Source organism: Lupinus angustifolius, chromosome LG16, assembly GCF_001865875.1.
Source record: "Lupinus angustifolius cultivar Tanjil chromosome LG16, LupAngTanjil_v1.0, whole genome shotgun sequence".
NCBI classification, from domain to species: Eukaryota; Viridiplantae; Streptophyta; class Magnoliopsida; order Fabales; family Fabaceae; genus Lupinus; species Lupinus angustifolius.
The window spans coordinates 16379127-16404169 of NC_032024.1; the positions used below are offsets into that span (position 1 = coordinate 16379127).

Below are 25043 nucleotides of genomic sequence, written 5' to 3' on the forward strand. Positions count from 1 at the left end.
TCGATAACGATAAGTTGATTTTCCGCATTTGAGTTACTTAAAGTGATGTCCCGGAAAAGGAAGGTTTTAGAAAGGAAACAATTTTATACAATCTCTTTATTCAAAAAAAAAATTTTTACCCATTTTTCCGCAATGTTTTTTAGAAGTATTTTTCGGGGCGTTACAACTCTAAACTCAGGCACCAAATAATGGCTAAAGAAGGTGAAGACATTATGGTTAGACAATGTGCATCAAAGGTACTATGCAAGTGTAAAGTAGATGAGTTGAAGAAGAAGAAAATATGGCGGAATTATGGTGGGGTGATGTATGTGTTGATCCTGAATCTCAGAAGTTCATGTACTGTATTAGGATCAAGGTAGAGATAGAGACTCATATGTTGAGTTTGGCCCTGAGACATGTGCTGACAATATCTCTCTAGATGTTGAGAGAATGATCTCATCTGAGATGAGAAGTGAAATATCTTAATAGCGTATCTAGATGTCATAGTGAATTATATTAATTGTTAGCAGATCCACAAAAGTGCAGAGGCACCAACTGACTTTGATATAAGGTGTAACATGGGCATTGGCTTTGATGCAAGGTGTAACACATGCACTGGTAGAGATGTAGGGGTATGACATGAGCATTGGCTTGGATGCAAGGATGTGACACATGCATTAGTTAGCATTGATGCAATGTGTATGTTGTGGATATACTCCTTATGATGGAGTGTGATACTTGTTCTGAACTAGGATTGTCGGAATAAACAATAGTGGTAGCAGTTGAAGCTTTCCAAGAAAGCTCCAAGGTTTAGTGTGATTGAGTATTAAAGAGAACGATTGTTGGTGAACTTTTATGTAGAGGTTCCATATATTGAAAGACTTCCTAGTAATATGTGGCAAGGCAACATATTCCATTAGATGACGGTACCAGAAGTGACACTACAAGTTTGGAGAGTTAGGCTCTTGGTAATATCGTCAAAGGTACTCATAAAGGTTATTGCTGAAGGGGAGCAAACTCTCATGTGGAGGAGTTGTTAAAGAGAATTAGACATTGAGCAAGATGAAGTCAGATATTCGCTAAGGTAGAGATTCATGTGGAGATTTCCTAAGGAGAGAGATACTCATCTATTTCAATCAAGGTGGAGATTGTCTGGGATGCTTGAAATACGTTATTGTGTTAGTCCCACATTGCCTAATATTAGAATAGAATATAGTATCATTATTATATATTGGACTCAAGTCCATTGTTATAATGTGCACCAAATAGAAGCACCACATGGGCACTTGGGCCAATGAGTGTGCTACAATTTGTAATCTTTATTCTCTAATAATATATTGGTAGCCGCTCGCGCTTCCCGGGATGTAAGCACAATTGGTCGAACTTCGTTACTAAATTCTCTTGTTTCATCTCTTCTATTTATTCTATGTCTTTTATTTGATTGTTTGTGATCAATGTTGCGCAACGATCACTTTTTCTGCACCAACAAGTTGTCTCAAATCCAATGCATTATTGTCATACCAAGTCCAACGGACGAGCTCATGACGCTAACTTAATGATCAAATATTATCTGAAAAGGTCTCAAATCTCACTACACTTTTAAGTGTGTGAATAGCCATACGCTCTCAACAAATCTAATATTTTCAAAAATATCATTTAAATTAGTTGTCTCAGACATAATGTATATTTTACTATGCAATATCCTTAGGACGAACTCAAGATTGTTAACTTAGGGATCCAATATCAATGGGCAAAACCCATATATTGATACACTTTTAAGTGCTTAACTAGCCATAGGCTCTTAACTAATTTTGTTGTTCATCCTCAACCACCAAGCGAACTTAAAGATGTCCATCTTTTATCAAACAAAATATTTTAAAAGCTCTTATCTTCAATCACACACAAACACAAGAGCATATTTTCTTCATTTATCAAAATATTAAGTCTCGCCCCGCTCTGTATTTTACTTATCACGTATTAGTCACTAATTTTCCTAAACATACAAATTAACTGATTTTATGTTCTCAAATTTAATATTTATTTTTAATTCTCGTATAAACTTTCTCACACATCTCACAACTGACTTATGACTTTCTATGTCCTTTCAAACCCCAATTTCAAATTTATGAAATTTTCATATCAACACAACAATCAACAATGTAACAATTTCACATGGGATATCCCAATTTACAACCTCACCACAAACAATACAAAATGAATAATATCAACAAGATATAACAATTAACCAAATAAACAATTACACATATAAACATTTATCAACTTATGACAAATATTCACATGTATACAAATATAATTATTTAGCAACTTTCATGATGATATAATATCATAGGCAAATACCTCACATTATGGTAAACAAAAAAAATAAATCATAAACACATTTAATTTGCACCAAATAAAAATATGTAAGACTCTTTACATCATTATGAAAACAAATCAGGACTGTTACATGGAAAATAATCTTTCATGGGATTTCCCTAATCTACAAGAGAGAACTTAAATAAAATGATCAAATACTACATTTGTCTTCTCTCACCTTAATGTTTTATCTCATAACTTCAACATTATTGCACTATCATGAATGTCACCACTAACGTCCACTTGACTTAAGCCTCACTTCTCAATCAATGACTAAACCACCATCAATTTAAAAATACCTAAGATACTTTAAAATATCATAGTATGAGACATAAAACAAGGTTATGCTTTTCATGAAAACTAATTTCATTGCATTTAAAATGAATATTAAAGTAAGACAAAATACATTTACACCTAGAGTGAACATGAAATGTCACAATAGTTGGCATTTCTGGATCCATTTATGTAAAAGATAACATATATGTAGAGAGATAGAACGACCACAAGGTAGACATATAATAATGATAATGGGTTGTAGTTGGATAACCACTTTGAAGATATGAGAGATTAGATATTCAAAAAAAAAAAAAAAGATTAGACAAATCAAAAGAGAGATAAAATCATTAATATATAAGTATAGATAAGGATTATTAAGATAACTCACCATCATAAAAAAGAAATACAAATATATAAATAATAAAAACTAAAACTATGTGGCATAATTATATATAACATTGATAATAAATAATAAGATAAGTATTGTGTAACTTGGGTAAAAGGATATCAATTTAGAAAAGAAGAAATTTATACACAAGTTCATAACATTATTATCTTGAATAACTAAAAAATAATTGCTAGATAATTATCATAAAAACAATAATAGATAATATATATTGTTACTACAAAAGATAGAAACCTAAACTCACCATATCAAATATAAGATATACTCATAGGTATACATTATAAGAAGATATGTATTATAAAGTTTAGGCAAACTCGAGTGAGAAAGATTGTTATTGTGAGAAATGCGAACAAGTAACATGGAACATTAGATTTTATTTGAATGATCAAGATTAAAAGAAATGATCATGTGATAAATAACTAACTTTTAATTCAAATCATCCATGTATGATGAATGAATATTACTTTGACTTTTACTTATGTTAATAATACTTCCTATTTTGTCAATTATATTATTGAATTTAATTTCATTGAGATGTTGTATTTGTTCTTCTAATCCCTTACTTCCTCCTTTTTGAAAAAATGTGTCATTTTATTTGTTTAGTTAAATATTGAATGACTAAGATTATTTTGAAACTACCTACCCCATTTCCTATGGAAATAGCTCCTTTAGTTCATGGTTCCATATGATGAAAATGAACTAATGCAAATGTTTACAATAATAGATGATGTGTCAAACTATATCAGATTTGCAAGAGGCAATAGAATTGAATCCATTTTGTCCAATATTATTATACTCGAACGAATTACTATCTCCTAGGGGTGGCAATACGGGTCAACCCGGCCTGACCCGCCTTTGACCCATTAGAATATGGGCTGGCCTAACTCTTATTGTTAAAAGGGCTCAAAATGCCAGCCCAACCCATATTTGGTAGGGCTGGCAGGCCGGTAGGCTGACCCGTTTTTTCTTCTTTTTCAAAACACACATTAAAGCTTTTAGACAAAAATAAATAATTCACACGCCTCATAAATGTCTTTTAAAACAAAAAATTACAAACAAAAGACACAATCTCATAATAACACATCGCATTAGTTCAAAACTTGTAAATTCTAAACAACAAATCAACATAGTCTTAAATTTTTAGACTCCTAGTTCACAATAAAGCTTCTAACTCCTCAGTTTTAAAAAATGCATAAGAATCAAAACTATTATATTATAAATCAATAAAAAATATATATATTACTCAATTCAATTTGAATTCGATTACATTAAAAATATAAATTGAAACACAATCAAATTCAATTAATTTTCCAGAAGGAATCAAAATCAGTGGTTCTGTTGGAGTTTCCAATTTTCCATTTCAATTAGTTAAATGTTTAAATTTGGTTCAAACACCCCTAATTGTTAGTGAAACTCCACCTTTATCTGGTATCAAGTACTTTAATTGGATAAGAGTGAAGATCATAGATAAGTACAGAATGAGATATTAAATGTTCATTTTGCAAGGAGAAAGAAGAATTATATGCTTATAACATCCAAACATAAGCTAAAATTGTACAAGTTTGATCTTAATTGCAATGAACAACATGATAGGCAAATGAACTTTAATCTTAATGTTGGCCCGCCGAGGCAGCCCGGCCCTCCATGGCCTGTCTAAAAAACGGGCTTCCAAAATGGGTTGAATATGAGCTTTTAGGCTAAAACCCTCAACCTGCTAAAAATACCTATCCGAACAGGCTGGCCCGTCGAGCTAAACCTATTTTGTCATCCCTACTATCTCCATTCAGATATTAAGTTAATGAGTTACTGATTGGACCACTCAATAAGTGGTTTTGATCACTTGATTTTGTTCATATTAAAAAATTATTAAATTCATGATATAACATTATTTAACTCTTTGTTCCAAATAGGTAAACTTATCATTACAAAAGTATCTCATAAAACAACCAACGTGAAAGATTTTATACAACAAAATTCCACAAATAAGTTGAAAATCGTCAAATAACATGGGTTTTATGTTTTAATCACAATAAAAGTGTATGGATGAATTTGAACTTAATTAAACAACATTTTGGTTCCACTTGTTTTCACGTATACAATGACTATAAGTAAAATTACAAACAATTTGAAAGCACCCTATTTTCCTCTCAAGATGATGTCATTTTGATGTTTTTAAAAACTGGTTGAATTGATTGAGTCTAACCGACCGAATCAATAATTTAATGTTCAAAGTGATCGAGTCAAACTGGTCCAAACCAGTTTTGATGCATAGAGAGTTGGAAGAGTGACTCGGGTCGATCAAATATCCAATTTATAGTTAGACCGGTCGATCTGAGTTTAATAAATATCCTTTTGCCTTATAATAACAAAGAACCTCACTTACTTGAGGTTAGTATAACTAAAAGGCATTTTCTTATACAAAATATTTACTAGATAAATAATAAAGTGACTTAAAATTTTGGTTTTGTAATTGTATTAAAGTATCATTCCACACAAATTTATCTTTTAATTGTATCATTGTTAAGGGCTATTTTGTGAATGAAATGTATATAATTTTGGGGCACTTAGTGTGTAGTCATGATGCAAATTGTCTACAACTTCCAGGAACTTAGTTAATTTTGTTTTGTTTAGGAACTTATATGTGTTTATGTCAATTGGAGAATAAGAAACATGAAAAAGATGAGAAAAATGAGAAGTATGGGCTTTTGAACATTGCACCTCTCGCTTGAGCCACAACATCGCCCAAGCAGGAAGAATATCCCTCGCCCAAGTGGGGGACTGTCGCTCAAGCAATAAATGGAGGAAAAAATGCTTCAGTCCCTGTCTATCCCTCGCCCAAGTGAGGGACTGTCGCTCAAGCGACAATTGAAGAAAAAAGGTCCTCGCCCAAGCGAGGTGTTCATGTTGAAAGTGGTCATTTCTCTCGCTCAAGCGAGAGACCAGAAGTCTGGAACAAATATAGGCAGTTACAAAAATCAAAAGTTATCCAACCATTTTTCAAGTTTTTTCTACACGAATTTAGAGAGAGAAACACCAAAGAGGAGGAAAGAAGTCGTGGGAACGACTTTAGATCTATAATTTCTTGTAATTTCTCATGATAAGAGTGTTGTAATGATCAAGATGAGTGACTAGTTTATCAGTGTTGAGATTGAAATGTAATCTTCTAACTTTTGTATTCCTGGATTCAATTCTTTAATTATTCAGTTATTTGATTTTGGGAAGTTTATCACATGCTTAATGAATTGATATAAATGATTTGAAGAAAATGTGCATCAAAATCTGTAACTTCACAAGTTATATGGAATTAAATCTAAGAATTGCAAAGGGAAAGAACGATGAACTTCAATCCCAACTCATTTAATTTCATAGTTTAAATTCTACATTTTTACAATTCTATTCAAAAACCAAACAAATATCAAAACTTTAAATTTTGTAAATATATACTCAATCTACTTCTTCAAGAATTAGTATAAATTCATTTTGCTCTCTGAAGATAATATCCCGATATTTAACGGATTTGTTACTTGAACGATACAGTTCACTTGCTGTACCAAAGATATTAACAATCACATCAAAAAATGATAATATTGCTTTCTAAAAAAAGTTCATAAATGGTGATAGACTATATAGTAAATACCATAATATATTTTATATAGAATATATAAACTTTGATAATTATACTATACATTTCCAGGAATACATATAATAAACAAAAAAAAAACTTTTTAAGTTATTCCTAAAAAAACACCAGTCACAACAAATTATAAATATCAACCAAACATATTTTTGGTACTACTAAGGTAAAGACTTAATCCCTTTCAAAGTTTGTGACTGTCTTTCCCTACCAATATTGTTCATAGTAATCGAACTCTTTACCTTTTGATCATCCTATTATCTAGCATAGATTTACATCACTAAATCATCTTGTTAGTAATATAAACCAAACATATAGTTTAATATAAATAAATATAAATCTATACCCAAACAAATATGAGGAACAATCCCAATCATTTTATATATTCATAGTTTCTCATGGTTTGAAAATCATAAAATTAATATATATTTAATTCATGTTTTAATTTTTTAACTAATAAAAAATAAATGATACATGAGATAATACAAAGTTTAGGATAAAAGATATTGTTCCCATTATGTATTAACAAAGGCAAAATAGGACATTATAAATTACTCCATAGCAGGTGATTACACCATATTTTAGCTTTATAACAAGTATAGATTAAAATAATTTTTTCATGTGTTACTCAAAAGAAAAAAAATAATGTGAGAATTCCACAGAAATGTAAAATAAAGAGTAGAACATATAAAAGCAACAAAACTGGTGAGCACAGAGAAATCATTCTCTTTTGATTCCCGATTCCCGTCGTTGGCCATAATCATAGGTTTTCATTCTCTTCACTTTCCCCAACACTGTGTCTTTCTTTCTTCGTTGTATCCTGAAACTTTCGATTCACTATTATTATTATTATTGTGCAGTTGCAATTTTGGAATGGAAAAACTAACAGAAGCAATGATTGAATCACGATTAGAAGAAGAAGAAGAAGAAGAAGAAAGTGAACAAATCAGTGACACTGCTTTTCCACACTTAAAATCATACTCATTGCAACTTCTTCAACTTTTGCAAAACCCTCAAAATCAGAATCAGAATCAGAAACAGTGTTCTTCTGTAATCGCTCAATTGCTTCGTTTCCTTCAAAATTCATCACACTCTACTTTACAGCCATTCTTCGAGTCAGTAACTTCTGCCTTTCTCTTATAAATTAGAAAATCGCTAAATTAAAAACAAATTTTAATCCTTTCATTGTAGTTAGTCTAAAGTAATAAAATGGATGAAAATAAACTTAAATTGAGATGAAATTATTTAAACATTTTTAAGACAGCATATAGAAAGTGGTAGTTTAGTGGAAGGCACACTAATTCTAGCTTGGAGGTGAAAATTTTGGCGTTTTAAATTCGATAACTGTTGCGGCCACTGTTATTGCTGTTGGTTGTTGCGTTGTCAATTTTTTGTGATTAAAAAATGTTTTTGAATATGATACGGTCTGATGAAGGCCATGATGTGGTCTGATGTAGGCTCTGATGCGGCCCTAATGTGTCCGATGCGGTTACATTGTAGTCTGGTGTGGCCGCATCATTGTGATTAAGTGTCACACCATAATTGTGGTGTGATTCAATTGTGGGGGTCACCGTGACTATAATATTGTGGCCGAATCAGGTGATGTGGTATGCAATTGATACAACAAGTCAATATGTTCAAGGACCTTGGGCTATATAACGAGGACTACATGTATATGTAAGTAATCCATAAAATTCAAATGGGATGGATGAAATGGAGAATACTTCAGGTGTTATACGTGATAGAAAAGTATTAGTTAAGCTTATAAGAGAATTTTGGCACATAGATATAATGTTTGTGGTGTTGTATAAGATTGAATGTTGGGGAGTAAGAAGGAAATGAGAGAATAAACTGAATGTAACAAAAATGAAAATGTATTGGATAAGTGCACACACCAGACATGGTATGCTTATGATGTATGGATGAATGTTTTAGAGAGAAAGTTGAGATAACATCCATTGTAGAAAAGATAGAAGATCAGATGAAGGGTAGCCAAATCACTTGAGGTATAGAGACCAAGAAAAACTATATGTGGAACCATTAAGAAGGATTTAACTCTAAATGGTTTGTCTATAGACATGATTTATGATGGAACCTTATGATGTCATTTGATCCATGGAATCAACATCACTTAGTAGGGAAATGCTTGGCTGTTGTTGACTAAAGTAACTTGAATGAAAAGAAACTAAAAGATACAGAGTGGCATGGACATTACTTGCACTATAGTTTAGCTATAACTTTCCCCCATGATTTGAATTCTGAATTTTACTGGATTGCATCTTATTATTATGTGATGCCTACTCTATTCTTACAGTCTAAATTTATTTTATTTTTTCTTTCAGCTACACTTTGTTCCCATTACTTTTGCTCCTGGATGCAGTAATTCAATGCAGATCCAAAGTTGATTCTGAAGAAAAGTTCACCATATCTGATGTTCCAAAAACGACTTTTAAAGTGAGTGATAGTGTGGCTGAAGGTGTAGTTAATTGTTTGGAGGAACTTCTGAGGAAGTGTCATTTGAAATCTGTGGATCAGGTGGGCTTATTTTTTTGGCATTTGGTGTGGATTCTGTACAAATTTTGAATTATTACTTATGGATTGTATTTACTTGCTAGCTGATAGGTAGTTGAATAAAAACAAAACTAGGATTCTATACTGCTTTCAACATTGGGAGAAGATTAACAAAAGAATTGAATAAAAAGTTAAATAAAATGTTGGGAAATGTGGAATTGTGAATACTGGACTGAATGCATGGTTGCAGAGATTTCAAAAACTTCTCAATTTTAACAAATGAAATTCAACCCTTGATCCTGAAGCACAATCTCAGTGCATTCCACCCATAAGGGCCAAAATAGAAGGTAAAGGACTGTGCTCTAAATATTTTGGTGTAAAACTTGGAATCAACGAAGATATCTTGTCATCATGTGTAGTATTATTATTTGATGCAATTATACATGGTGAGCTGATGTTCATCTTGCCTCCCTTTGGTTTCAAGCTCATGGTTTGTTTACGTCATGCATTATAACTTCCCTTTAATGTAATGACCTAATGATATTAAAGTTCAACTAGCCTAAACTTACTCGCTCTGAATAATTTGGTTTCACAGTGAAATAGTCTCCAAAGGACAGTGGAATTCCTGTTTAGACTTTAATAAATAGTTGCTTGAAATGACGTTTTGCTGAGTTTTTTTGGCATGTTTTCTATTGTTGAGCATGCTTTCAACATCATGCTTTAGTTAACTCATGATTGTGCTATAAGGTAGTACCCCCTTATTAGCTGTGAGCTGCTGTGTAAACTGAATTTTGTTGTCGTTTTGCACAAAACAAAAATAAATGAAACTGAACTGTGGATGTTCTTCGACAGATGGTTGTGCTTCTAAAGAAGTTAACATATGGGGCTTTGTTGTCCCCGTCCGAGGCTTCAGAGGAGTTCCGTGAAGGAATTATCTTGTGTTTCAGGGCACTGCTTTTGAGTTTACAATCTTGTTCCAATGTGTCTTGTTCATGTAAACAAATTTCTGGTTTGCCTGCACTTTCGGATAACATGTATGATACACTTCATAAATCTTTCAAATATGGATCAGAATCAGAAGAATGTCTACTTGCATTTCTCCAATCTGAAACTGCATCAGCTGCTGTTGGGCACTGGCTATCACTTCTTCTCAAAGTATGTTGATCTTTTGTTTTTTGGTTGAATAAGTTCAGTTCTTTTAGTAACTGGTTCATAATAAAATTTTATAACAGAATCACCATGTTTTTGTATATAAGCAATTAAGCACTTCCTTATGGAAGATAACTTAAAGTAATCATGACACAGTTCTTTCTATTACAAGAGGCATAAATGGCATTCTCCCTTTTCCCCTCAATATTTAGTTACCTCATATCATGTGAGTTCATAATGCCTTCTGATCTTGAGAATAGGCTGCAGATACAGAGGCTTCAAGGGGACATCGAGGCTCTGCAAGACTTCGAATTGAAGCCTTCAAAACTCTGCGGGTGCTAGTTGCTAAGGTAATGTAATGAACAGTTCTTTGAAAATATTGTAGCAGTTATAAATCTTTCCAGTCTTGCATATCTGTCATCTGATAGGGAGTTTCCAATAAAGAAGCCTCGGGAAGAGGTCCAAAGATATGATATAAAAGTTATTATATCCCATTACATCAGTCAGTATAATGAAGCTCTTTGGAGAAGTTGAGCATTCCATTACAACAATATAATCAAATATCTGCAAACAATATACTTTTTGCCTTTCTTGCATCTTTGAAATCCTCTAAAGTTAATTTGTGTTTGGGATCGGACCCATAAAATACATATCAGTACAGAGCCTTTATATGGACTATTTAAACCACCACCATATCATCAGTGTGAAGCCTATCTGGTACCATTCTCCTAATGGAGGTTTTTCCGGTGGTGAATTTCATGGATAGGCTAGCACCTAGCTGGTGATGGAGTCTTGTCTAAGGTCTGACAGATCAGAAATGCTTCTCTTATGCATGAAGTTGTGGGACAGTCTTCTAAAGGAAGAGATTAGAAGTTGGTAGAAATCTGGACTTAGATAGCCGGTGTACAAAGGGGGATGCTAAATTGCTAACCCCATTCTCTTCACAGTACATAGCTGTATGGAAAAAAGAGTTTGATTAAAATACTAGCAGTGGATGGGTAAACATTATGTAGGTCCCAGATCTATTGGTATTGAAGTTACTAATTTTAGAAGTCTTGTCTACCTCTAAGATGGACAGACAATTTAAGGATGTGATAAGGCAGGTTGATATTTATACAATTTAAGTGTATCTTTAAAGGGCCTCATTGTGGATTTTCCTAAAACTGATGGGAGGTATTATAGACTAGTTAGTTTGTATAGTTGGGTGTAGTCTGATTGTTAAGAGGTTAATTAGTTAAGAGGCTTAACTTCCTGCCAGCTGTTCCAGCTGGCACACTTAATAACCTCGTGTTATACTTTGTAATCGTTAGCAGTGTTGCCCAATAGCGGCCATGGCGGTGGTGTTTTTTGGGCTACCGCCATTAGCCATTTGGGAAATCCTGCCATATGGTCATGTCTGCCTTTTGCTCGGAAAAACCGCCATGGCGGTGGCGGTAATGGCGGCATTTTGGCTTCCTGGTTAGTTTTTTAAAAACAATTGGGTTGAGATGGATTATTTGGGCCCATTCATGGGTTAAAAATTAAAACTCTAATCCCTTTCTATTTTTGCATCTTCTCCTTATTGCTTCTATCTCTCTCAAAACTGAGTTCTCTGTTGTGTGTTGCCTCCACTGCCGCCGCCACAATCACATTTGTTAACTCTTTTTCATTGCCTTTTCCCTTTCTCTATTTTTCTTTCTCTCTTGTTTCTTGTTTTCTCATTTCTTTATCTCATTTTCATTCCATTTTTTAAATTTCGTTTTTTTATTTACTTTCAAAATATATTTTTTTCCCAGTTTACTTTTTCTCCAGTTTACGTTTTTTTTTTCCAGTTTAGTTTATATACAAATTTAAAACGATTATTTAATAGTAGCAAAGTGTATTCCAAAAATAGGATAACACAATATGAATGTTTTGCATTTTATATTTGTGTTCCGCTATTTGCCTGCAACGCCATCCGCAACGCCTTCATAGCTGAATTTTGCCAACCCTCATGGGCCGCCATCCGCCTTGGGCAACACTGATCATTAGTCAATGAACACAGAAATATATTCTGTAAAATGTAAACCTATGCTAGAAGATATGAGAGAAGATAAGAGAGGAGAGAGAAGTGTTGTAATTCTTATTCAATTTAAGAATGAATTCAATGAATACAATAGGTGACTCTTTCCAAATATATAGGAGTTTGGAAAGCTTACAAGGGAAGCAACTATAGGATGTGAGGTGCACAATAAGTCGCCTCCTCCAACTAACTAACTAAAACCAAAAAGGTAAGTGTCAGTGACAAGTGTCACTGCAGTTACCACTTTGCAACTTTAATATGAAATGCACTTGTGATATTACGAGAAGTGAAACTATGAGACATTTTTTTGAGTTTTAATGTTCAATGGAGGCTAAGATGCTGGCATTAGACTGCTATTTATACCGGATGTATTAATATGAAATGCACTTGTGAGATATTCTTGAAATTAAAAACTTGTTATGGGGCCAAGGAGCATGATGCTTTATTTCTTCAAACTTGTGGAGTGTGTTTCTTGAACTCAAAGGGTAGCACTCGTCTCTTTTTTTTCTTACAGGTGCCTTTTGGTACACTTCTTTTTCATTTCATTTTAGATAAAGGGAAAACAAAAGAGAGAAAGGCCGTGTATCTTCTGTGTGGATTTGGAATTTGGTGCAGTCAAAGTCCATCCAACTGGCAATTCTTATAGCTATGTGTTTATTCTTACACTTGTGCCTTTATGGAATATTGAGTTCATCTTTGCTAGGTGGGGTAGGTGGTTTATTTTTTTGAACAGAGGGAGTGGGGAGTGATTAAGATTATATATTTTCATCTATTGTTAACTATGTTTTGTCTTTTTTATACGACATTTTATATCTGTGATTTTCTATATCACTTCTGAATTATTTTATTAAAAAGGAATTAAATTGATTGCTTTGTTTGGCTTATTTTTTTAGGTTGGTTCTGCAGATGCATTAGCTTTCTTTTTACCTGGCGTTGTTAGTCAGTTCGCTAAAGTTTTGCGTGGTGCAAAAACAATGATAAGTGGAGCTGCTGGAAGTGTGGAATCTATTGACCAATCAATTAGAGGTTTGGCCGAATTTCTTATGATAGTCCTCAAGGACGATGCCAATGCTCCTGCCCTGGATAATGAAGCAACTTCAAACTTTGATTCGAATGAGTGCAAGTCCGCACTCTCTCTTTTGGAAAAGCTTCGTCAATTGCCAGTTAAAACAAATGTTGAAGATATGAGTGTTGAGTCTGGGCAAGTCATATGTTCCCAAACTCAACTCCAAGAAATGGGGAGTACTGATCTTGATAGAGAGAACTTATCTTTGCATGTGAAGCGAACAAAACATTGGATGCAAAAAACATCTGCAAATGTAGATAAGCTGTTGAGGGCAAATTTCCCACATGTATGTTCTCAATGATAGTTTCATGATACTAGTTTCATTGATTTTTTACAGCTTTCAGAATTTCTTAGAACTTCAATGCTTTGAGCATACTTTTATATATGAAGCACAATGCTTTTCGTAATCATTGAAGCCATTGAATTTCAGATCTGTATTCACCCTTCACGAAAGGTGAGAAGGGGACTCGTTGATGCCATCAAAGGACTCTTATTGGAGTGCCGCCACACCTTGGGAGAGAGTAGACTCATGCTTTTGGTGAGCTCCAAACTAATTAACTGAAACTAATGTTTGTTAGGTTTGTGTCATCTGAATGTTTTTCTCTGATTAACATAATATAATGCAAAATTGATCATAGCTTTGTAGCTGTGTGAAGCCTAGCTTCCTTAGAAAACACATGATACTGTGTTTGATCCCTGTTGAGTCTCAATAATCACAGCCTACCCTTCCTCAATTCCTGGGGGCCTCCCTTGTAACTAAAAATATGAACGACATATTATTAAATGCTAGTCTACTAGAATTAATGTTAGGTCCTAGAACATGTCTCTCAACTCAGAATAATAATGCAGCTCTTATAACTTTTGAACTGATTAATTTATGATAGAGGAAGTCCTCTATAATAGACTCGAAGGAAGATTGTAGGAACTGTTGAATTGGGGGGTTTTAAGTAAGGAAGGAGGAAAAGACATAGTTGAGACGTAGAATAACATAAGCTTTATATCAATAATATTATGATGGTAATGTGATACAAAAGAAAAACTAAGGTCCTATTTATAATAATTGTAGAATCTAGGAAACAAATCAGAGAATAATAAATAGGAAATGAAACTTAAAAGATCATCTAGGATACAACAACAACCAAGCCTTAATCCCACTAGGTGAGGTCAGCTACATGGATCATCTAGGGTACTCTAAAATATTCTAAGATACCCATAAAGAATATAAGATGTTTTTCAGATATTCTTGCATGAAGAACTTTTCCTCGATAATTATGAAGTTTGTATAGAATAAATTCATGACTGACAAAGGATGGAGAAAACTACACTGTTCTTTATATATATATATTTTTGAACTTTTTCTATTAAGGAGAATTCTTTATGCTGCATTCATGATGTAAATGGTCTAGTAAGATACAGTTTAATTGGTTTTTGCTGCCATTGTTCTTGTTCTTATAAGAATTCAAAGCAAATTATTCATGTTTTATTGATAGAAATGAAGATTAAAGAAATTGAGGGTAAGGGAAGACTATAAGGCAATGGCTTATTCTCCAAAATAACTGTTCGAATATCCCAAGAATCATATAAACGGAGAAAGAAAAGAGAGAAACATAAACTATCTTCTGTATATTGATATTATTATTTCATTACATGATTGCAAAGGGTTGTTGTATATATAGTGTTGCACAGCGGCGCCATTGGGAACAAGCAATCAAATAAAAGATCAAAGAGTAGAAAAAAAAGAGACATAACACAATAGGATTTGTTAACGATGTTCGGCTAATTGTGCCTCAGTCCCAGGAGTGATGAGCAGCTACCAATGTGTTATTAGAGAATAAAATTACAAGCTCTACCACAACTAGGTTATACAAAATACATGTATATATAGCCTACTGCCCTAACTTAATACATGACCCCAAAAGCCTATAAAACAGATTTAGATATCTGTCTGGCGGTGCCGATCCATGGCCGTGGTGGCTAACACGCTTTGATGAAAGCCCTTAGCAACAAGTCTTGATTGAGTGGTACCTTTGAACAGTACCATCTAGATTTCGTTTGATTCTGAACACCCACTTACAGCATATGGTTTCCTTTTGAGGTGTGAGAGGAACCAAGGACCAAGTACCCAAGACTAGTAATGCATCAGCTGCTTTGATACTTTTTGGTTCAGCCTGAGTTAACAAAACTCTAGGCTGAATGGGGCTTGAAAATGCCTGATTTTGACCTAATTTTCATAATAGGATAAAGAGAAAGAATGATAGAGGGCTGAGTAGCTGACAGAAGAATTAGAAAGAGGAGGAAATAGGAACAGTAGGACTATTAGAAGGAAAAAAGTGATGAGAAACAAAAGAGTGAGAATTATTAGGTATAGAGTGAGGACTAGAGTCAGGACCATGTGAAGAGACTGAAAGGAATTAGAATGAGAAGGAGAGGGAAAGAAAGAAGTAGGAGAAGAAACCAGAGGAACAGTAGGATGGTTAGAGGGAAAAGATTGCTGAGAAACATGAGTGAGAATGAGTAGGTATAAAAAACTGTGGGAGAGACCTGAGAAGAATTAGATTCTTTAGGAGCAAAGGTAAACACAATTTCATTGAATAACCAAGAAAAGTACATTCAGCAGACCTGAATTAAAGTTTGTGCTTGTTGTAGGTCTTAAACGAGGATAACAGGCACTACCAAAGACCTTAAGAGAGGTATAATCAGGTATTCAGGTGTAGTACCAAAAACTAAGAGGTGAGGAGACTTATGTTGTAAAGTGGGAGAGAGGAGCCTATTAATTAGAAAGAAACACTGCAGTAGTGAAAGCATGCTCCCAGTAAGGAAAACATACATTAACAAGTAAAGCAATGCATGTTTCTACAATATGCCTATGTTTTCTATCCACAATTCTTTGTTGATGATGAGCATGAGCATGAAACTCTGTGTAAAATACCTAAAGACTAAAGGAAAGAAGTGAAAGTCCTAAATTGACCACCCAAATCACTTTGAACAACCTTGATAGTTTTATTAAATTGAATACGAATCATTTGCAGAAAATGTTTAAAAATAGGTAGAGTTTCATTTTTTTTTAATCAAGTAGAGCCAAGTGTGTCTAGTATGAGCATCAACTATAGATCCATATTATCTGAAACCTGACTGAGAATAGATGGGAGCCGGGCCGCACAAATCCATGCAAACAAGATCAAATGAAGAATGATAAACAGTAGTAGAAAATGGAGCATATATTCTATATGCTTTTCCCATTCAGCAGGCAGAGCCAATATCAAAAGTACTTTTATTAACGTGAGGTGTCTTAGAATGAGGAAGTACATGACCATGACCTAATCTGCAGTGCCAAAGAAAATAAGAGTGGGACCTATCATTGCTAGGCCTAGACACTATACTAGGGACTACATTAACAGAATCAGAAACAATAGGCTTATTTATATTATTGACAACAAAAGAACAATCAGGAACATAAGTTGGTAGAAGACCATGGAATGCATAGAGTATCTCTTTTGTTAGTGATCCTGTTAGGATAAGTTGGTAGAAGACCATGGAATGCATAGAGTATCTCTTTTGTTAGTGATCCTGTTAGGATAAGTTGGTAGTACCCTTACATTTTACAAAGCAATCATTAGCATGAAATTCAAAGAAACAATGATTGTTACTAGCAAATTGAGACACAGTGATAAGATTTTTAGTTATGGAAGGTACTAGTAGTAAATTATTGAGTGACAGAGATTAGACTCAATAGGGGCAGAAAAGAATGAGTAGTGCATGTGTATTTAATTGGAATGATGGCACCACTAGCGATGAATATATGTTTTGGTCTAAAATTTTCAACTGGACCAAAGCAAGATCGTAAGTTAAATGATTAGTTGCACCTGAGTTCGGGTACCAAACAAAGGACTTAGCTTCCTTGTCACCAGGGCTACCTGCCATTGCATACTGAGTGAGTAGGAGGAGCATTAGATGGGCCAGGACCAGTAGCACAAGAATGAGTTGGAGGATGGGAAGGCCCAAACACATGAAATGAACCAGAAGTAGAAGAGGGTTTAGTGTAGTGCCCATAGGATGGACCGGGCACAAGACTGATAGTGATAGGAGGGTTGTAATGATGCACCAAAATGTAAGTTGTACGGGAATCCCCGAAAAGCAGCTTTGTAACCAAACATGACAGCTGACACTTCTAAGTTCTAACTACCTTTATCTACACTTACCTAACTCTTTTTAGTAAAGTAATCTACTTCTCTAATTACCTTAGGATTTATTTACTATTTATTATTCCCTGATTTGTTATAATTTGTAACAAGGTTAAAGCTTATATACTATTTATTATTGTGTTTCACTGGATTTTCTTTTCCATTTTATTTTACTTTAGTTTTAAGCATATATTTATCCTCCATAATGTAATCTTCTCTTCTTAATCGCTTTTAAATTCATTTTGCCAATATTCAGGAGTGCTTAAGTGCTTTGGTTTTTGATGACTCTGATGATGTATCTTCAACTGCACAAGATTTCCTTGAGTTTTTGTTCTCAAGTGATTGGAAACCTCTTATAGAACGTGATGCTGCTGAGATATTTATCAGGTTCACTTTTTTTGTTTCAACACAATTTACTCAATGAGGATTTTTACCTTTATCTTTTTCTTTGATCAGAAATACAGTCACTTTCTTAATCACAGGCATCTTGAAAAGCTTCCCAAAGTGGTGCTTGGCAATGAGGAGTCACTTGCTGTGTTACACTCTCGGCAGTTACTGACAATAATATTTTATTCTGGTCCTCGTCTATTGTTGGATCATCTACAGTCTCCTGTATGTGCTTCCATAATAATTTCACATGTTCTGCTATACATTATTACATTTCCGTTCCCATAGATATGTATATCTTACTATGAAATAATGGAAGAAACTAATATCAATCTTACATGATACAAATTGTACATTGCAAGTTCCACTTGATACTAGAGCTAACATAAATTACATGTCAACGACTGGATATCTCTTATAGATTATATGGAATAACATGATTGGTATCTTTGTCTTTGAGATTGTGATGAGATTTCTTGTTTGGGAAACCAGTTGTAATAATTGATTTTGGAAAATTTCATTTTAAAAGTCAGTTTTATTTTAGGATTAGTTGAGGAAGTTAAGAAAATAGGTAATTAGTAATTAAGAACTACAGTACGTTTTTCATTGAGTAAGTTAAGGAACTTAAGCAAATGGGTAATTATGAGTGTTATTTTAGTTTTTGATTGTTTTTTTCAGTCTTGTTCGTGTCAACAACATTTTGGGTGCTTTTCAAGCACAAGAAGTTTATCTGCAATGATCTCCGACTCTTGAATTTTTTGTGACCACGGAACAAAAATGGAAGAGATCCAAAATCTATTAATGCTACTCAGAGTAAATCCTCCAAATTTAAACTCTCGTAGACACTACCACTTTAATATATGATAGTAACCTATGAAGCACAAACATTGTTCCTTCTTGAGGTGTTGGAATGTCTGACATGCTTCCAACATCAGTACTTCTCCAGTACTTGTATGACATGTGATGAACACTGCTCACCAGGAGTCTAATTAAAAAAAGTTGTTGTCTCAGACATGACTTGGACATTTAGCTGCACCCTAAAATGAATTGAAAACACCTGCTTCGAAAAATTTGGAAATAACTCTTTGTGAAATAACTTTCAGAAAGGTCTTAGGCTAAATATATTTTTTATTTTTTGGTTGCACATGAATAGATATAGGATGAAAGATATAGTTCTTTTTTGGAATCTCTTTTTTAAAAAGAACTAGTACTTACATTGTAAAACGATGCCTCTTAGTATTTTTTTTAGGCTCATTAGATAGATGGATAGTTCACACCAGCACAAGTCTTTTTCTCTTACACTCCAGTCTGATCCACTCATTTGTATGAAATCCAATGAATTCCATTTTTTAACTTTAAAAGAGTCATTGGAACTCATCCCATCTTTCCCCTGCCTCTCTCCATCTGACCCCCTTTTATTTCTTTCTCTTTCTCACCAACCCCCTTTTAACTTACCTCCTTTACTGTTCTATTTTACACTTTGTGAGTACTACTAAAAGTGAAGTCTTTTCCCTTTTCTTTTTCATGTATGTTAATTCCCTATGCTTGAAAATGGTTAGGTTGGAACTGCTAGATTCCTGGACGTGTTTGCTGCATGTCTAAGCCATAATTCCATGTTCTCTGGTTCACTTGGTAAAATCATTTCAACAAGTCGATCATCAACACAAGGATACCTTCCCTCCATTGCTGAGTTGAAATCTGGAACTAATTTCTTCAATTATGGCTTTCCTTCTTTAAATACTGGTTTATGTAAAGCCCCAAAGTGCACCCTTATTGAGGAGAAAAGTCTACAAGAATCTGTGAATAGTTCACAAAAGAACTTTGAGCTTCCTCGTATGCCTCCTTGGTTTGGTTATGTTGGTAGTTTTAAACTATACCATCCTCTTGCAGGGATGCTCCGACTTGTGGGATTATCTTTAGTGGCAGGTGGTTTCAAATTCAATGTTTTTTCTTGTAGCTGTCAGAGTGTGTTCATCCTGTAACCTGTTTTAACTGTAACCTATTTTAACTCTTGTTAACTTCGTTTGTCATTGCTAGATCGTAAAAGTGAAGGGATTTTGTCACAAGTGATTGACAGTCTACTTGGTTACTTTCGTAAATTGGTTTCGGAGCTCCGTTTGAAAGAGCACAATAAAGAAAGCTGGCAGTCTTGGTATGACAGGACTGGTTCAGGACGGTTATTGCGGCAAGCAAGCACAGCTGCATGCATGCTAAATGAGATCATATTTGGTCTATCAGATCAAGCAATTAATGATTTTTCTAGAGTCTTTCATAGGTCTGCTATAAAAAAAACAGTTCAGGCTCATCATTCTGACAAACTTGATTGTGCATTTCGTGAATCTTTCTGGATGATACTGAAGGATAAAGGTGTAAGGAGTCATGTAGTTGATTGTATTCGTGGGATCTTACATGAGTATTTATCTGCTGAGCTGTGGAATGTTCCACTTGAGCGCAGAGTTACTGACATGCAGCCTAATGTTGCAGTTGAAGATATAAGTCTATACTTTTTCCAGGATGCTGCAATGCTGCAAGAGGAAAGGCACTTTTTCCTAAACTGACATGGCTGTTTATTCTCTGTAATTTGGTGTCTTTTTCACATGAGTATTCCCTATAGCAGATTGATGTAACATTGACAATGGCTTTGTACTTGTTGTACAGGTTATTATTGATGGCATAGGAATCTTTAATCTATGCCTTGGAAAAGATTTTGTTTCAAGTGGATTTCTTCATTCTTCTCTTTATTTGTTGCTGGAGAGTCTCAGTTCCCCAAACTTCAAAGTTAGAAATGCTGCAGATTCTGTCTTGCATACACTTTCCACCACATGTGGCTATCCAACGGTTAGTTTGTCAGTCATGGTCTTCATGTATTTCTATTTTGCCTTGTGGGACTACTGGCTATTATTATATATGCATTTATGTAGGTTGGGCAATTAGTTTTGGAATATGCAGACTATGTGATTGATTCAATATGTCGACAACTTCGTCATTTGGACCTTAATCATGATGTGCCAAATGTGCTAGCATCCATGCTTTCCTACATTGGAGTGGCTAATAAAATATTGCCTCTACTGGAGGAACCGGTAAGACCATGTCCTTTTAATGCTGGTTTAAGGAAACAAGCTTCCTTAATTTTATGGCTTGGTGTGATATTTATTCTTTTAGGCTTTGTTTGGGAGTTAGGAGGGCAAGGGAAAGAGAGGAATCAAAGGGTTAGGAAGGGGGAGGAAGGGAAGGGAAAAGGAAGAAATTCTCTTCCTTGTTTGGGAGTATGAAATTTAGATGAAGGAGGATAAACTAATGATAATATAAGAATATTTTTTATTTTCCCTTAAAAATGTAATTAACAATGAGAAATTGACAATGATATGTAATTATATATTATTACTAAACATATTTAGCTATTTTGACATTTTATCTCCAAAAACCCCAAATTGGGGGAACTTTAAAAATAGGCACATGGAGGGTTTTGGAGGGTTTTGGAGGGTTTGAGAAACCCTCCAAAATCTTCCCCTCTCCTTGATCCAACTCCCAAACAAGGGGAAGGCTTTCCAAAGCCATCCGTTCCCTTCCCTTCCCCTCCAAAACCCCACTCCCAAACAAGGCCTTAATGGCCTTTTGGTGGTGTTGGTTCGCTGGCATGATTTTGAGCACATACTTCGGAATATTAATGCATGTCAGGTGGGAATCCAAATTTTCTCATTCCCTTACAAGTGAGATCCAAGTGAGTTGCTAGAGAATGCTAAACATGAACCACAGAACACTACCTTAATAGTTTGTGGTGTATGTGCCAAATCTGATGCTTTCATGCAGTACTATTTTCTCTAGTCACCAAAGAAAGGTTGATTCTCCTAACAATGGTAAACTTATAATGAGAATTGTCTGTTTATAGTTGCATTTAGTTGGCAATTCTCTAAACATTATTTCTTTAGATTACAAACCGTGTTTTGTTCCTGTTCTGTGTGTACAAAGTAAAGAATTACCTTCCAGCATGCATAGACTTTATTGATGAAAATACTTGTCTAATCATGTGCAATTGAACAGATGCGTTCCGTGTCAATGGAGCTCGAAATACTGGGTAGACATCAGCATCCTGATTTAACTATTCCGTTCTTAAAGGTCTGTCACCAGTTAACTTCCCCTTCTCCCTCTCTCTGGGTATATATGTGTGCGCTTACCTTTTACCCCTTAATGTAAAACTCTATTATCATTTCCTTTTCTCTCTCTCTCACTCTCTATATTAACTCTTCATCTGAAAAACCGATCCTCTAAAACGGTCGATGGTGATATATTTAGTGTAGCACTTTCAAAATATTTACAACTTGACTTATCCACATACTTCTTGCTTTTAAACGCTTATGGCTTTCCTTTTTGTAATTCTTTTTTTTATTTCTTTTGCGTGTATCTTTGAATGACTTGAGTATTTAACAAAATATACTTAATTTTTTATTCTTATTCAAACAGTTTTCTGTAATTCGATTGATTTCAGGCAGTAGCAGAAATTGCCAAGGCATCAAAACGCGAAGCCTGCCTGTTGCCCACTCAAGCAGAGTCGTTTGCAGTACATGTCAGATCTGCAATTTCCAATTCAGAAGAACCAACACAAGGTTCTGAATCACAATCCATTGAATTTACTAAAGCTTAGTTTTATGTTAGTTTGTGCTAAATGAAGTTTTCTTGCCTTTAGACCAGTGGGAGCTTATGTTATTCAAGCTAAATGACTCTAGAAGATATAGACGTATAGTTGGTTCTATTGCCGGTTCATGTATTACTGCTGTAGCCCCTCTTGTGGCTTCATTTAAACAAGAGATATGTTTGGCCGCCCTGGATATAATTGAGGTATCTTTTGGTTGAAATGCTTTGAGACTTAACTTTTTTTACAATTGATGTAAATAGAAGTGAGAAGCATATATTTATCATTTTGAGCTTCAAAAGCAGTTTTTTGTGGTTTTCCACCGATTGTTGGACATTATGCAGCCATTAGTGAATAAACTTTGGTAGTTACTGGTTAGAAATGAAATTGTCTACAATTGTTTTTTGTATGTTGAGATAGCCTCGGCATAGTGGCCATGAGGTCACAGGTTTAAATCCTGGAAAAATCTCTTCGCTTGCATGGGTAAGGCAACATACATTTACCCTCCATAGACCCTACTAGATAGCAGCCTCGTTCATTGAGTGACCTTTTATTTGTTTATTTTATGTTGAAGAAATAAAGAGAATAAAGGTTTAAAATTGAGATTTACAGATATTGAAAGAAAATAAAGTATGGAGCGGAGACAGAGAAAAAGAGAGGTAAAATAAGAGGAGATTATATGTTCGTTGCACTAAGGCATGAAGGAGAGAGATAACGCTGTAAAAGAATGAAATAATTAATCACTCATTCTCTTGAAGATCTGACATTTATTTCTTGTTTTGTGTGTCTGAGCTTCAATTGGTCTGTGCATATTGAAATTAGGGTTTAATGGTGTTCATATATAGCAGACATTGACACAAAACAGTAGGTGTATGGAATTTAATCTGTGAAATACATTGTCTTGCAGGTTGAGTACTAATCCAAGATTAATTGAAACAATAGATTTATTTTAATTTGTAATCCTCTCTTTGCTATTCGTTCTTTTCTGGTTTTAGGGCAGCGTGTTGGCTTTAGCAGAAGTAGAAGCAGCATATAAACATGAAAGAGAAATTAAAGAAACAATAGAGGAAGCGCTACAATCAAGATCGATGTATCAGCTGAAGGATACTTTGGAAACTACTGAAGAAGGGGCTGATGAAAACAGGTTGCTTCCAGCAATGAATAAAATATGGCCTTTCCTTGTTACTTGTATTAAGAACAGGAACCCGGTGGTACGCGATCCCATTTTTATGTTCATGTCTTGTTTTAAAATATCGTTTTCCATATTTGGATGTAAACAATGACTTGAATTAGTTTTTTCTCATTCCCATGTGGAATTTACTTCATCACATGTATGCTTCTTCATGTTAATTTTGATTGTTGAATGCAACTCATGTTGGCAGGCTGTCCGGCGGTGTTTGAATGTGATCAGCAATGTAGTGCAAATCTGTGGAGGAGATTTCTTCACACGGCGTTTCCATAGTGATGGCATGCACTTCTGGAAACTTCTGACCACATCCCCATTTCGGAAAATGTCATTTTTAAAAGATGAGAAGGCCCCTTTGCAACTCCCTTATAGAAGCAGTTCAGCAAGTTCAGATGATTCATTGGCTGAGACTTCCTATCTTAAGGTTCAGATTGCAATGCTTAACATGATTGCAGATTTATGCCGAAATAAGAAGAGTGCCTCGGCATTAGAGCTTGGTCTGAAGAAGTTAAGTGGTCTGGTTGTAGGGATAGCTTGTAGCAGTGTTGTAGCACTTCGCGATGCGTCTATGAATGCCCTCCATGGCCTTGCATCTATTGATCCTGATCTTATATGGCTTCTCTTGGCTGATATTTACTACACTGAAAAGAAGATTGAAACCTTTCCACCAAATGGATCAGATTTACCAGAGATCTCTGAAATTCTCCCTCACCCCTCATCTCCGAAAGAGCATCTATATGTTCAGTATGGAGGACAGAGTTATGGTTTCGACATAGATTCGGCCTCTCTGGAGGTTATTTTCATGAAATTTGATTCACAATATCAAAATGTATAGCTAAGATCTTTTTTCTCATCCTTGTATCCTTGAATCAGTGTGATATTTAACCGTTCATGTGTTTTTTGGATGCTGTGGAAGGGCATCACCACTAGGTTGATGAGTTAGATTTTAATAGAAATCACTCCAAAATCTTAACATATTTGGAATAGAGTGAGAATAGCTTTTGCTATAGATTAATTAGAAATTTATGTGAGAATTACCAGTTTTTGATGTGAAATTTTAGTGAGGGAGAATTAGAAAATTTTCAATATTAAGTAAAATGGGATATGAAGCAATCTTGGTGGGGCAATCACAAAGCAGTACAAATGCCTATGCATGCATGCTCTTCCTCAACCAAAAAAGATAGGGTGAAAAACTATTGGCATAAAGTAATATAGGGATAT

The 25043-nt window shown here is 34.5% G+C and overlaps 1 protein-coding gene across 2 annotated transcripts; it reads left to right on the forward strand.

Moving 5' to 3' along the window:
• LOC109329991 lies at window positions 7358-24799 on the forward strand. 2 transcript variants are annotated; one of them, XM_019563931.1, is made up of 19 exons: window positions 7358-7437; window positions 7532-7786; window positions 9014-9206; window positions 10035-10337; window positions 10592-10681; window positions 13266-13724; window positions 13869-13976; window positions 17876-18006; window positions 18102-18231; window positions 19566-19932; window positions 20044-20540; window positions 20665-20844; window positions 20928-21086; window positions 22048-22122; window positions 22493-22610; window positions 22691-22842; window positions 23632-23847; window positions 24019-24697; window positions 24728-24799. In XM_019563931.1, exons 2-18 carry the CDS (start codon window positions 7545-7547, stop codon window positions 24655-24657), a joined length of 4059 nt encoding a protein of 1352 aa, XP_019419476.1. In that variant the 5' UTR covers window positions 7358-7437; window positions 7532-7544; the 3' UTR covers window positions 24658-24697; window positions 24728-24799. The 2 variants fall into 2 exon arrangements, with proteins under 2 accessions (XP_019419476.1, XP_019419475.1); XM_019563930.1 differs by having other exon boundaries at window positions 24019-24799.

What these genes read in the sequence shown, in the direction of transcription:
- LOC109329991 (XM_019563930.1), top strand. Translation starts at nt 7,545, where the DNA reads ATGGAAAAACTAACAGAAGCAATGATTGAATCACGATTAGAAGAAGAA. An exon ending in ATTTGAAATCTGTGGATCAG is followed by an intron (nt 9,207 to 10,034) that starts GTGGGCTTATTT and finishes GTTCTTCGACAG; the next exon opens with ATGGTTGTGCTTCTAAAGAA. An exon ending in CCGCCCTGGATATAATTGAG is followed by an intron (nt 22,843 to 23,631) that starts GTATCTTTTGGT and finishes TTCTGGTTTTAG; the next exon opens with GGCAGCGTGTTGGCTTTAGC.